This window comes from Vombatus ursinus, unplaced genomic scaffold (assembly GCF_900497805.2).
Source record: "Vombatus ursinus unplaced genomic scaffold, bare-nosed wombat genome assembly UNPS02005236.1, whole genome shotgun sequence".
NCBI lineage: Eukaryota > Metazoa > Chordata > Mammalia > Diprotodontia > Vombatidae > Vombatus > Vombatus ursinus.
Window position 1 is genome coordinate 7,401,859 of NW_020945014.1, and position 14,417 is coordinate 7,416,275.

The 14,417-nt window shown below is 39.0% G+C and overlaps 1 protein-coding gene across 1 annotated transcript in view; it reads left to right on the forward strand.

Annotated features, from left to right (window-relative positions):
- COL22A1 (collagen type XXII alpha 1 chain) overlaps positions 1-14,417 on the forward strand; it is a 523,255-nt gene that overhangs the window by 6,509 nt on the left and 502,329 nt on the right. The window contains exon 2 of the mRNA XM_027845270.1: positions 1,479-2,045. Coding sequence (XP_027701071.1) covers positions 1,479-2,045 — 567 coding nt within the window. The remainder of the gene's footprint in view (positions 1-1,478; positions 2,046-14,417) is intronic.

Here is a 14,417-nt window from a genome sequence, read left to right on the forward strand (position 1 = left end):
TAGATAGATAGATAGATAGATAGATAGATAGATAGATAGATAGATAGATAGATAGATAGATAGATAGATAGAATGGTGAGGGAGAGGAAAGGAGAGGAAAGAAGAAGAGAGGAGAGAAGAAAAGAGAAGAGAGGAGAAGAGAAGGGAAGGGAAAAGAAGAGAAGAGGAAGAGAGAAATATAAATTAGATACAAGAAAATTTGGTTTGAGAAGGCACTAGCATCTAGGGAGATCAGAAAAGATTTCATGTAATTAGTAGTACTTCAACTGAGACTTAAAGGACACCATAGATTCAAAGGAGCAAAGGGGAGGAAGGAGAGTATTTCAGGCATGGGGGACAGCAAATGGAAAGGCACAGAATGAGAGCTGAAGTGCTTTGTGTGTCTAACAGTATCTTTGGATTATTTTGTGTGTGAAGGGGATGTGTAAGTTGGTTGGGCTCAAGTTGTGAAAGCCTTGAACGCTAAGCAAGGGAGTTTATTTTTTCATCTTAGAGTTAATAAAGAGCCACCTAAGTTTATTGAGTAGGGAAGTGACATGGTCAGATCTGTGCTTTAAGGAAATGCGCTTTGGCAGTGGAGGTTGGATTGTAGTGAGGAGAGGCTTGAGATAGAATCCCAAATTAGGAGTCTGTTGCTATAGTCCAGGAAAAGGCAATAAAGGCTTGAGTTAGGATAGTGGTGGTTAAATGACTAGAGAGAAGGGGATAGATGCAAGATATATTGGGCAGTAGAAACAAGATTTGGTAACTGAATGGCTATGTGAGGTAAGAGAGAGTGAGTTGCCAAGGATGATATTGAGGTGGGTCACCAGGGTGATTAGAAGGATAGTATACCCTCAAAAGAAATAGGGAAATTTGGAAGATGGATGGGTTTGTGGGAAAAAATATTGAAATTGTTTTGGCTGCCTTGACTTCAGGTTTTATATGGGGTATCTAGTTTGAGATGTCCAATAGGTAGTTGATGCAGAACTAGAATTGAGTCTGAGTATATAGATCTGGGAGTCATCAGCATGAAGATGATATTTAGCTGATGATGGTGATGATGATGTGTGTGTTAGAGAGAAAGAAAAAGAGAAGAGAGGGAGAGAGAGAGAGAGAGTGAATCCAGGATAGAGCTTTGGGAGGACAATCACAGTTAGAGGATATGGTATGGATGATGACCCAGCAAAGAAGGAATGATCAAATAACACAAACACCTTATGGCAAAATTACTTAATCTCTTTGACCCCATTTCTTCCTCTGTAAAATGGAAATAATATTATGCACTACCCACCACACAGGAATGTTGTGAGAAATATTGCAATATGAGTTGTTTTTGTCATCATTATTTCTTAATCAGTTGCTGTGATTTGTTTTATATGTGTGAGGATTTCCCAATATGAAAACTCCCTCTATAGGTGCTAATCAGCAACTCACATACAGTCATAGAGAATTATTGTTATTACTGCAATATGTCCTTTTTTTTCCTATTTCTACAGGGTGCAAAAATGTCCACTATGATCTAGTCTTTATCTTGGATACTTCCTCCAGTGTGGGCAAAGATGACTTTGAGAAGGTACGGCAGTGGGTGGCCAACTTGGTAGAAACCTTTGAGATTGGGCCAGACAGGACTCGAGTAGGTGTGGTTCGCTATAGTGACCGTACCATCACTGAGTTTGACCTCGGGAAGTATTGGACTCGAGAGGAAGTCAAAGCAGCTGCCCGGAACATTAATTATCATGGTGGCAACACCAATACCGGTGATGCACTCCGCTACATCACCACATACAGCTTTTCCAAAGAGGCTGGTGGGAGGCCAAGTGACAGGGTCATCAAGAAAGTTGCTATCCTCTTGACCGATGGGAGGAGTCAAGATATTGTTCTGGATGCAGCAGCAGCTGCTCACAAAGCTGGGATCAGGATCTTTGCTGTTGGTGTTGGGGAAGCCCTGAAGGAAGAGCTCGATGAAATTGCTTCTGAGCCCAAGTCAGCCCATGTATTCCACGTCTCAGATTTCAACGCCATTGATAAGATCCGAGGGAAGTTGAGACGCCGCCTTTGCGAAAGTAAGTAAAACATTGCTTTGCCTTCTCTGTCTTCTGGAATATTGCTTCTTTTGATTCAGCTCACCGGACATCTGTTAAGCTCCTGTTGTATTCAAAGTTCTGTGTTCGTTGCTGTGGGATAGGAAGTTTAGATGAAATATAGTCCCTGCCCTCATGGAATGTACACTTCAGGAGAGACATGCTGAACAAAGAGAATCTGGATTTAAATCCTGGTTCCGCTTACGTTTGTGTGATCATGGACAGATCGCTCCGCCTCTGTGGCCTCAGTTTTCTCATCTGATAAGAGTGAGTTAGACTAGGCAGAGCACTAACTAGGGCAGAATGAACAGAGTTTTGTCCCAGAGCACCAAAATGTAGAGGGCCCTGACAGGATCAATTTTGTACAAGAGTAACCAAACCCAAGCTCCTCCTATCACCTTTCATACCACCCCCAGAAGTGGCCAGTTTTTCATCAGCATAGAAACCTTACTATGTTGTTAGAGGTGTTTCCTCCCTACCATGGTCACAACCCACGAGTGGGCAGCTCCTCCCCAACCATAATACTACTCCCTTGCCCCCAGGACAGTAAGCACTAGTCATGATTCTGGAACTAAATTACCTCTAAAGTATCTTTCAACTCCAAATCATATGAGGAGAAACAACATCAACTTTTTAATATTTTGTGTGTTTTGTAGTGTTATGTGTGATGGTTTTCAGAACCTTTTCCTTGAAACTGGTTTTATGATCCTACATTTACAAAAAAGGAAACTGAGGGCCAAAGTGGATAAATACCCTGCCCACAGTCACACAGCTAGTTAGTAGCAGATCCAGTATTGAGTTTGCTCCCCCCCAAAATACCCTGTAAAGATCAAGAAGGGTGATATTAAAATCTGTGGATGACGAGAACTGAAGATAGCATTAACTAGCTTAAATTTTGTCAATACTCTGAAATTCCATGAGGCAGTATGATGTAATGGATACAGCCCTGGACTTATAGTCAAGAAATCTTAGGTTTTAGTCCCATCTCATACATATATTAGCACCAAGACCCTGAGCAAGTCACTTAACTCTGCCCCAGCTTCTTCATCAATAAAATTTGAGGATTGAATTTGACTGCTAAGGTTCCTTTCAGCTTTCAATCTGAGACCCAGTAATCTCAGTTAAGGTCCGTACAAAGGAATAAATTTGTCATAATTTTTAGGAGCTGATTCCCAAAGAGGACAATTGGGAATTTGCATAGTAAACTATGTATTTATAAATTTGTTTTTGGAATTTGTTGCCACTAACTTGTTGCCTAAGTCCCTTCCCTGACCTGGCCTTAGCTTCTCTGTTTATAAAATGAGGAGTTAGACAAGGTAATCTATGTGAGTCTGTGATGTTAAAGTTTTCGCATCAGGTAGACTTCAATTTTAGCCTCTGATTGCTTCTTTAGACTTTTGTGAATTGAGACTTAGGCAACATGAGTAACACATCCATTACTCCCAGAGGTTGAGAGCTTGACGTCATCAGTTCTCCACTCAAAAGCCAAGAGGGAACAGTGAGATGGCAATTTCCCTTCATTTTCTTGGCCCTGATTTGCCAAGACCTATTCAGCAAACCAGAGCTGGGACTGAGGAGGTGAGACATAGTAAGAACAGAATGGACAGATTGCAGGCCAGAGAGTGGTATCTAATGTAAATTGTCAATTGTCATTCATTAAAGCATGGTCAGGCTGGGTGGGCACACACATGGTGGGGATGGTTGGAGTCTAAGTGTATACTATAGGTGTTTAACCACAGGATAGCTTAGATATGCCAATGGCTAATTAGCTCTTAGAGTCAGCAAATGTCAGAGCTACAAGGCATCTTAGAACATAAAATGTCGGAGTTAGAAGGGATTGTAATGGGTTCTCTCACGTCAGCCTTCAAGTAAAAGTTGTATGGCCACTTGCCAGGAATGGTATAGTGTCAGTCCAGTCAACCAGCTAGCATTTACCAAGTGTTTACTTGAGTTCAGCTAAGATCCTACCTTCTACAAGAAGCTTACCCCAATCCCCCTTAATTCCAGTGCCTTTCCTCTGGTAATTATTTCCCATTTTTCCTGTATATAGCTTGTTTTTATATATTTGACTGCAAACAAATTAGATTTTAAATTCCTTGAGGGTAGGTACTGTGTTTTGCCTCTTTTTGCAGGCAGTAGGTTCTTAATAAATGTTTATTGGATAATTATTGTGTGCCAGGCACTATACTAAGTGCAAGAAATAAAAATGCTAGTAGAAAGAAAGGCAATCTCAGCCCGCAGGGAGCTACCATTATGAGGAAGACGACATATAAAGGAAGCTGAAAAGGTGAGGAGTTGGGAGCAGTAGAGGAGTGGGGAAATGGGAGAGGAAGTCTGGGGTACAGCTTGGAGAGTGGCTGGCCCAGGCATCTGCTTAAGTGGAGGTTCTGCGAAGAGCCAGAAGGGGCTGAGGGTACATCCAATGTGTGAATTTCCTGACAGGAATGAGCCTTCAAGATGAGTGCTGGGCTAGGTAGAGGAAGCCTGGTAGTGCAGCCCAGAGAAGAACAAAAGGCCATAGGTATGGGTTGGACTAGATGATCATAGGGGGTTCCATAGTGGCACCGGGGCAGGGGGAGGGAGGGAGAGAGATACAGAAAAGGCCTACTCCCTACCCTCATGGAGTTCTCTAGTTATTAGGAGATCAAAAAACAGATTTCTATAATCTGTAGAGAGTAGTCCAGTTTGGCTGGTTCATAGTCTGTATAGAAGGCACTAGTAGGTGTTAAGGAAGAAAAACTCAAATGAAACAAGATTGTGAAAAGCCTTGAATGCCAAGAAAATCAGTTGACACTTAATCCTCTGAAGAAGTCATGAATCTCTCTCTCTCTCTCTCTCTCTCTCTCTCTCTCTCTCTCTCTCTCTCTCTCTCTCACTCTCTCGGTGAAGCAATTGGGGTTAAGTAACTTGCTCAGAGTCACACAGATAGTAAGTGTCAAGTGTCTGAGGCTGGATTTGAACTCAGGTCCTCCTGACTCCAGGGCCAGTGCTCTATCCACTGTGCCAAACAATGAGTTTTTTGGGGGTTGTTTTGTTTGTTTGTTTGTTTGTTTTGGAGGTATGGGGTTAAGGGACTTGCCCAGGGTCACATAGCTAGTAAGTGTCTCAGGCCAGATTTCAACTCAGGTCCTCCTGACTTCACGTCAGGCCAGTGCTATATCCACTTTGCCATCTAGCTGCCCCCATCATGAATCTCTTTTATAACATTCCTGACACATGATCATCCAGCCTCATTTGAATGAGCACCTTGTTTACTGTCTGGGTCACTTGTTTTATATTTTTTGTGTCTGCTGCTTTATAATACCTCTTGCACTGTTTTTATTTTTACTCTTCATCTATACACGTATATCTTTTCTGCCCAATTAGGCAGCGAACCCTTTAAAAGCAGCTCTTACTTCTTGTACTTCCTTGAATCCCGTGCGGATTGTCCAGGCAGCATTCTGTTGTAACAGATGGGCAGACCTGGCAGACATACATGTGTTATGGGAATTTTTGATTTCCTATCATTCCTCCTGTATCTTTTCGTTAATATTAACCTCACCTGACCAAAACCTCTCCCATGGGATGTAAAATTTTACTTAGATAAGAAAGTTTCTCAGATAAGAAGCCAGAGGAAGACTCTCAACTATCCCTGACCTCTTGGTGACATGTAAATCCTCCTCCTTAATCAGCCTATTTGTGAATTCTCTAAATGTAGTTTAATCTATAACCTGACTTAGTTTACCTATAGAGTTTATTTGATTAAGTTTGTTTCCTTAGGGGATGTATGAGATTACGATTGTTTAAATAAATTTGTTCAATTTTTATGACTTTAAAAGAAGTATGGGATTATGAATTTTTCTTTAGCTTTTATGGCCAAAGGGGATTACATAAAATTGTAATATGTAAAAGAATTATTTTTTCATCACTCTGACATAATTTTGCCTATAGGAAACTTTGTCGAAATCCTCATGAGGGTTCAGGTTTTTTCTGAAGCTTGAACCTATGCTTGAGCATAGTAATGAAATCTGGGTTTTTATCTCCATAGTTTCTACATTGTGGTAAATAAATATATATATATTTATAAAATATATAAAATATAATAATATATTATATATTATTAAATATATATATATGTACACAGAATGGAGATATTTCTCCAGTAACACACATGAAGGCTATGAGGCCAGCTTTGTCTTTATTCTTCTCTAAAAATTATTCTCCCTCTCCCTTTTCTAGACCAGATACTCTGAGGTATCAGGGATCTTTGTTTTGTTTTGTTTTGTTATCTTTTTAAGAGAGAACATGGTATATTGGACAAAGAGCTAAGAGCTAATTTGAAGGCAGGAGAACTGAGCTGTGTGACTCCAGAAAAGTCACTTAACTTTTCTGGATCTCAGTTTCTTCATTTGTAAAATGTGCCCATATCAGAGATCTTTAAATCCATAATTTGTTGATGTGAGAATAAAACCTATGTATAATTTAGCAGCTAGGTCTTAGAGAGTTGCCTGAGCCTCAGATAAGGTTAAATGACTTCACCCATGGTCATGTAATGAGTATGAGAGGCAGAATTTGAATTCAGGTCTTTCTGACTCCAGGTCTAGCACTCTATCCACTACACCATTTTTCAGCTCAGTGTTGCAATGAATATAATGTTTTATTTGGAATCAAGAAGACCTGAGTTCAAATTCTATAGCACCTACCTCCCCGGTTGTTGTTAAGATCAAATGAGCTAATATTTGTAAAGCACTTAATAAACCTATATATAATGTTAGCTATATAAATATATAAGCCTATATAATATATATCAACCTATATATAATGTTAGCTATTATTAACAATATCTAAAAAAAAAGAGATGGTTTTTTTTTGCTATTTTCTTGTACAATCTTGTAGGGTTGTTTTGAAGAAGCCACTTTGTAAACCTCAAAGGGCTACAGAAATGAGACTTGTTAATTGTGGGGGTTTCTTCCCTTTGTTTTGAAAAACAGAATTTATAGATGTCCTATGCCTGATTCTCATGGTAACTACATGAAGTGAAACTTTCTTTGCTCTCTCCTTGGGAGCACCTTGTCCTTTGTTTCATCAAGTTAAATGCCTATCCAGTGGTGAATTCTGCAGGCTGCTGGTGCCTGGGAAAAGAATTGTTCTTTGAAATGAATTCAGATTTGCTTTCCTGTGAATGCAGTGCCCCATGGATTTTAGGAATTAAGGATAAGTGCCCCTTAGGCCTTGGTTGCCACTGAGTTAGCCCCACCTGTAGGCTGTCTTGTGGTGGTATGAACATTTCTATAGTTTATCATTATGTTAAAAATAAAACTCTGGTATGCAGACTTTCCCAGCAGCTGGAAACACCCTGTACCTTCTAATTTGAGGATGTTCATTGGTGGGTTGAGGTACCCTCCCCCCTACCTCATATCTGTGGAGGGTTCCCATGTCATTATGCCTTTTTAACTATTGACCTCTCAGTTCAAAATTTTTGTTTGTTGTCTCCCTGAAGAAGGCCCTGCTTTGATTTTCCAAACTGTAGCTCATTTCTCAGGAGTCTCTAAATTTATTTCATTATCAGTCATCAGCATTACTGGCCAATAAATCAGTCAATATACAAAGTCTGGTGTTACTAAGCTACAAGAACCTTACACATAATCAGCACTCAATATTTATTGAATTGAATCAGAGAGCAAGCTAGCACTGATTCAAAGGGCCATGACCAACCCTCTGTTTGGACAGTCTGCACTCACAGAAACACATACAAATAGGCACATTCACACCCTGGCTGTAGCAGAAATAATAGCACAGGGGTCACAGAAGCCTTTTCATATAGTACAGCAAGTTTTTGATTTAGAACCAGAGAATTAAATAGGAATTCTTCTGTTTAGCTTTTAAAGCCCTTCACAACCTGGCCCCAGCCTAGCTTTCTAACTCCCTTTTCTGTATCTTAGATACAACTAGATTGACCTTACTGTTCCTCTTACACAACACCCTATTTCCTATCTCTGGACCTTTGCACTGGCTGTATCACATCCCTAGATTGTACTCCCACCTCACCTCTGTTTCTAAGAACCCCTTCTTTCCTTCAGAACTTCATTCAAATGACACCTTCTACATGAACAAAGTGTTTCACGATCTCCGCAGATGTTAGTGTTCTCCCTACCAAAATTATCTGGTAATTACTTTCTGTATATATATTTATATACACATTGCCTTCCCTGACCGAATGTAAGCTTTTTGAGGATAGGGACTGGTTTGTTTTTACCTTTTTATCCCTACTACCTAGCCCTGCATCTTGGCACATAATAGGTACTTAATAAACATTTGTTGACTGATGGAATTGAGTTTAAATTCTGACTCATCTGTTTACTGCCTGTATGAATGAGTGAAAAAAGTCCGGTAGCTGAATGATCATTGCCAATGGCACAAAATGCCTCCTAATTGGTCTCCCAGCTTATAGTCTCTCATCTCTCTCAACTCACACATATTCCAGATTAATTTCCATAATGCACAACTGCTCTGGTTGTTAACTCCCAAAATGAGAGATCTTCCATGGCTCCCCATTACCTACAGGATAAAGTCTAGATTTCTCACCTAAGTGTCCAAAGTCTGGCCCCAACTTGCCTGTCTATCCTTACCTACCTCTGTTTTTTTTTCCCCCTAAACAAACCCTTTAGTTCAGCTTGTCTGCTTACTATCCTATTAGTAGGCATTCCTTCTCTTCATCTCTAGTTCTTTGCTCATGCTACCCTCACCTCTTACCTTCTTTCTTAATTGTCTTTCCTTCTCCTTTCTCTGTTCCTATTCAAATCTTACCTATCTTTTAGGCTCCCATTTCAAGTCCCACTTCATGAAATTATAAAACCTAACACATTTTATCTTTAATTACCCATATATTTGAAGTGTATGAGTTTTTATTCCAGATCATTCCAATCTTTAAAACAAAACAAAAACTTTTATAAGCCAGTAAATCAATCAACAAATATTTGTCAAAATATAGTATTGTAAAAGTGCCAAAGGAGATGCAGAAATATGAGAAGTATCAAGGAACTTACAGGTGAGTTAAGGAACTAAGTCTTGAAGCATATGAAAAGATTGTAGAGGGCCTTGGATACAAGGAGGAGGGACTTTGGATTGGTGCTGTAGGCATGGGGAGAAAATGAAGATTTATGAAAAGGAGAATAGTGTGAAGAAAGGCAGACTAATCTATTAGTTTTGTGTAGGTTGGGACACAGATGGGAGAAACTGAAAGCAGGAAACCAGTTGAACATTCCAGATTCACTACTTCATTCATTCAGAATTTATAGAACCATAATCTCAGAGAGGAGGGCAAAAGTGACCTTAGAACAAAGAAGGTTAGAACAGAACAGGAGGCTTGGAAGTGATCTTAGAACATAAAAAAGAATGTTAGTGCTGGAAGGGACCTCAGAACATTGAATGTTACAACATAGAACATCAGAACATCAAACAGAATTCCAAGCCCGAAGGAAACTTGGAACATAGCATATAAGGTCACAGAATGTTAGTGCTTGAAATGATGGTGGAGGTCATCTAGTCTTTTATAAATGAGGAAACTGAGGCTCAGAGATGCAAATTGATTTTCTCATAGTAAAATCAGCTAGCCAGCACATAGATCTGGGAATCTATATTGTCTCCTTTTCCAATGTGCATCCACTACATCAGTCCATTGGCACCTGGTGGTGCAGTGGATGGGATGCTAGACCTGGAGTCAAGAAGACCTGAGTTCAAATTAGCCTCAGATACTTACTAGCTGTGTGACCTTGGACAAATCACTTAACCTCAGCATGTTTCCATTTCCTCAGCTGTAAAATTGGAATAATGATAATACCTATATTCTAGGATTTTGTAATGACCAAATGAGATAATATTTATAAAGACCCTGGCACAATGCCTAACACATAGTAGGTGAGATATTTTAAAGCACTTATCATAGTGCCTGGCACATAGTAGGCACTATATAAATGCTAGCTATTTTTCTTTCCTTAGAACTTATTGCAATAATTCAGCCCCGTGGGAACTGAAGAAATAGCAAATAAGGCTAACCTGCACCTCTTAGGAAGGTAGTTTCTCTCTGTGGGTGAGGGGCTCCTGTGGGGTTGTTGATGGCTTGGGGATTCTAAGCCTCCAGAGGAATCCAGGCATCAGAGACCTCCCTCTAAGAACCCAGGTCCCTGGCATCCCTCTCTGACTAGTTTACCTCCCTTTCCATACCACTTCCTTAAGCTATTTCCAGCAAATGTCTTTTTGAGGATTGCCAAAGATCCTTTTATGAACATGTATCTTCAAACTTGTGGCCACAAAAGAGACACACCCAGCCATTCACTATGGGTGGATCCAAGGGCCAAAGAGGAATACAAATGATTAAAAAAAAATAATAAAACAGAAAACAAAACAGAAAGCATAGTTTAAGAAGAACCACTGAGATGTTTGTGGTTTTGTACTTAGGAAAATATACTAACTCAAAGATAAGAGTGGAGTTTTTATTCTCCATCTAGAGATCAATGGTACTTTCTACTGGGTGTAGCCCAGTAGAAGAACTGTACCCTAGTGAAAATCTAAATTGTGCCCATGTGGTTTGATATATATCTTCCAAACTCCTATAGAGCACAACATCTGTAACATTTATTCATTCAAACTTTTATTAAACACTTACTATGTGTTAGGTGCTACTTGGGATATAAGATAATTGAAACACATTTCTGGACCTCAAAGAGTTAATAGTCTGCTAAAGAGATAAAGTATGAACACAGATAAATATATATATGTATATATATACAAATAAATGTATATAATAACATATTATATATAATTATATATTCTATATACATATATACATTCTACATTATTATAGGCTTTTAATGATATATTAATTGTATTAATTTATTATATTATTCATATTGATATTACATTATTATAGACTTTAAATTATATATTAATAATATTACTTTCTTATATTATTTATATTAATATTACATATTAATACATTATAGAGTGCTTGGTAGAAGAGACCAAATCCTCGGAAAAGGCACCTAATCAAACACAACTCATGACATCAGGAATATTAGCTATTTTACCTCTATATGACTTATGTCCTCAATTAGAGCATAGTTGGATCAGTATATTGGACAGAAAACTGTTTTGGACATTAAGAGACTTAGGTTCTAGTCATAGCTTTGCCAATCACTGGCTGTGTGACCTTGGGCACATCATTTTCCCTGCTCTGATCCTCAGACACCTTATCTTTAAAATAAAGGTTTTAGTCTAGATGATGTATGAGAACCCTTCCAGATTTTCCTTTCTATGACTTTATGGATGGAGCAGAGGACTCTTGTTCAGAGGTGGTAATGTGCATGGTAAAGTTAAGCCAAATCAACTGACATTATTAATCACCTACTGTGTGCCAGGCACTGTGCTAAGTGCTGGGACAGTGTAGGGCTATCACAGGCTGGGAACTGTGGTAGGGACAGTAGTCCTGTTCTTGTTTTCACAGCTTAGGAAAACAACAGATGGAACTGGTCCATATTGTTAAATACGGTCCACGTGTCTTTGGGGTGGACTTTGTCCATCCATTGAACATAATACTCTGATAAATGGCCACTGTCAAAGGATGGCAAACATAAAAATTGTAGTGTTTATAGCCTTTCCCAAAAGGTCTCCTTGGTTACAGATTCCTTGGCCTTTAAATAACACTTGTATCAGACCATATCCAGAGTATCATTCTCAGTTTGAAAGATCATATTTTAGGAAGGATATGTCAACTTTCAGATCATCCAGAAAAGCACTATCAGGATGATGAGAGGATTGAAGGCCCTAATTAATGAGAATATGTTGAAGGATATAATGATATTTAGCATGGAGAAGAGCTGACACAGAAGGGACATGATCCCTGGAAGGCATTCCTCCCTCACCTTCCATTCTTAGAATCTCTAATATCCTTTAAAGATCAGCTTAAATATCATTTCCTACAAGAGGCCTTTCCTATCTCCCTCACCAGTTATTAGTGTATCAAGGGGTTGGCTTTGACAAGGAGAAGGGTCTGCCTATTATCAGAGACTTGAGAAAGGAGGAGGGAGGGGAGTATGATGTTTTGAGTTGCCAGATACAATAACATAAATCTGTGGTGTACCCAATCTCCTCCATTTAGTAGTAGAATTGTCAAGGACCTCAGAGGTCAGCCCATACCTGATGAAAAACCTTCTGTACATGATTCTCAACATTTGAAGACCTCTAGTAACAGGGAACTCACTATGTCCCAGGTCAGTCCTTTTTTTTTGTGAGGCAGTTGGGGTTAAGTGACTTATCCAGAGTCACACAGCTAGTAATTGTTATGTGTCTGAGGCCAGATTTGAACTCAGGTTCTCCTGACTCCAGGGCCAGTGCTCTATCCACCGCACCATCCAGCTGCCCCTCCAAGTCAGTCCTTTTATTTTGTTTTTTTAATAAGTTATATTTTTATGGTAATTTTTATTTATATTTTTGTTTTCAACGTTTACTTCCACAAGATTTTGAGTTCCAAATTTTCACCCCATCTAGCCCCTCCCCCAACCCAAGATGGCATGCATTCTAAATACCCCTTCCCCTAGTCTATCTTCCCTTCTATCTCTCCCCCCCTTCTCTTATCCCCTTCCCCTTCAATTTTCCTGTAGGGCAGGATGGATTTCTGTACCCCATTTCCTGTATTTCTTATTTCCCAGTTGTATGTGGAAACTTTTTTTTAAACATGTGTTTTTAAAACTTTGGGTTCCAAATTTTCTCCCTTCCTCCCTCCCCACCCACCCTCATTGATAAGGCAAGCAACTCATTATAGGTTATATATGTGGAGTTATGCAAAACACTTCCATAGTAGACATGCTGTGAAAAACTAACTCTATTTCCCTTAGTCATATCTTGCCCACCCATTTATTCTATTCTTTCTTTTAAGCCTGTCCCTCCTCAGAAGTATTTGCTTCTGATTACTCCCTTTCCCAATCTGCCCTTCTCTCTATCATCCCCCTACTCTCCTGTCCCCCTCCCCCCCCATTTTCCTGTAGGGTAAGACAGATTTCCACACCCAATTGAGTGTGTATGTTATTCCCTCCTTAAGTCAAATCCTGTGAGAATAAGATTCACTCATTCCCTCTTACCTTCCCCCATTTTCCCTCCACTGTAAGAACCTTTTCTTTTGTTTTTTTTTGGGATAATTTACCCCGTTCTACCTCTCCCTTTCTCCTTCTCCTAGTATATTCCTCTCTCACCCCTTAATTTTATTCTCCAGATATGACCCCTTCATTTTCAACTTACCCTGTGCCCTCTATCTATCTATATCTATATATACATACATATAATTTTTTCCCCTCCAACTACCCTAATATTGACAAAGGTCTCATGAGTTACAAATATCATCTTTCCATGCAGGAATGTAAACAGTTCAACCTTAATAAGTCTCTTATGATTTTCTCTTTCCTGTTTACCTCTTCATGTTCCACTCAAGTCTTGTATTTGAAAATCAAATTTTCTATTCAGCTCTGGTCTTTTCATCAAGAATGCCTGAAAGTCCTCTATTTCACTGAAGGACAATTTTTTCCCCTGAAGGATTATACTCAGTTTTTCTGGGTAGGTGATTCTTGGTTGTAATCCTGTCTCCTTTGCTCTCTGGAATATTATATTCCATGCCCTGTGGTCCCTTAAGGTAGAAGCAGCTAAATCTTGTGTTATCCTGATTTTGTTTCCACAATACTTGAATTGTTTCTTTCTGGCTGCTTGTAATATTTTCTCCTTGACCTAGAAACTCTGAGATTTGGCTACAATATTCCTAGGACTTTTCCTTTGGGGATCTCTTTCAGGAGGAGATTGGTGGATTCTTTCAATTTCTATTTTGCCCTCTGGTTCTAAAATATCAGGACAGTTTTCCTTGATAATTTCTTGAAAGATGATGTGTAGGCTCTTTTTTTGATCATGGTTTTCAGATAGTCCAATAATTTTTAAATTCTCTCTCCTGGATTTATTTTCCAGGTCAGTTGTTTTTCCAATGAGATATTTCACATTGTTTTCTAATTTTTCATTCTTTTGGATTTGTTTTACAGTGTCTTGATTTCTCATAAAGTCACTAGCTTCCAATTGCTCTATTCTAATTTTGAAGGAAGTATTTTCTTCAGTAATCTTTTGGACTTCCTTTTCCATTTGTCCAATTTTGCTTTTTAGGGCATTCTTCTCCTCATTGGCTTTTTGGACCTCTTTTGCCATTTGGGTTAGGCTATTTTTTAAGGTGTTATTTTCTTCAGTATTTTTTTGGGTCTCCTTTAGCAAGCTGTTGACTTGTTTTTCATGATTTTCTTGCATCTCTCTCAGTTTTTCCTCTACTTCTCTTACTTGCTTCTCAAAATC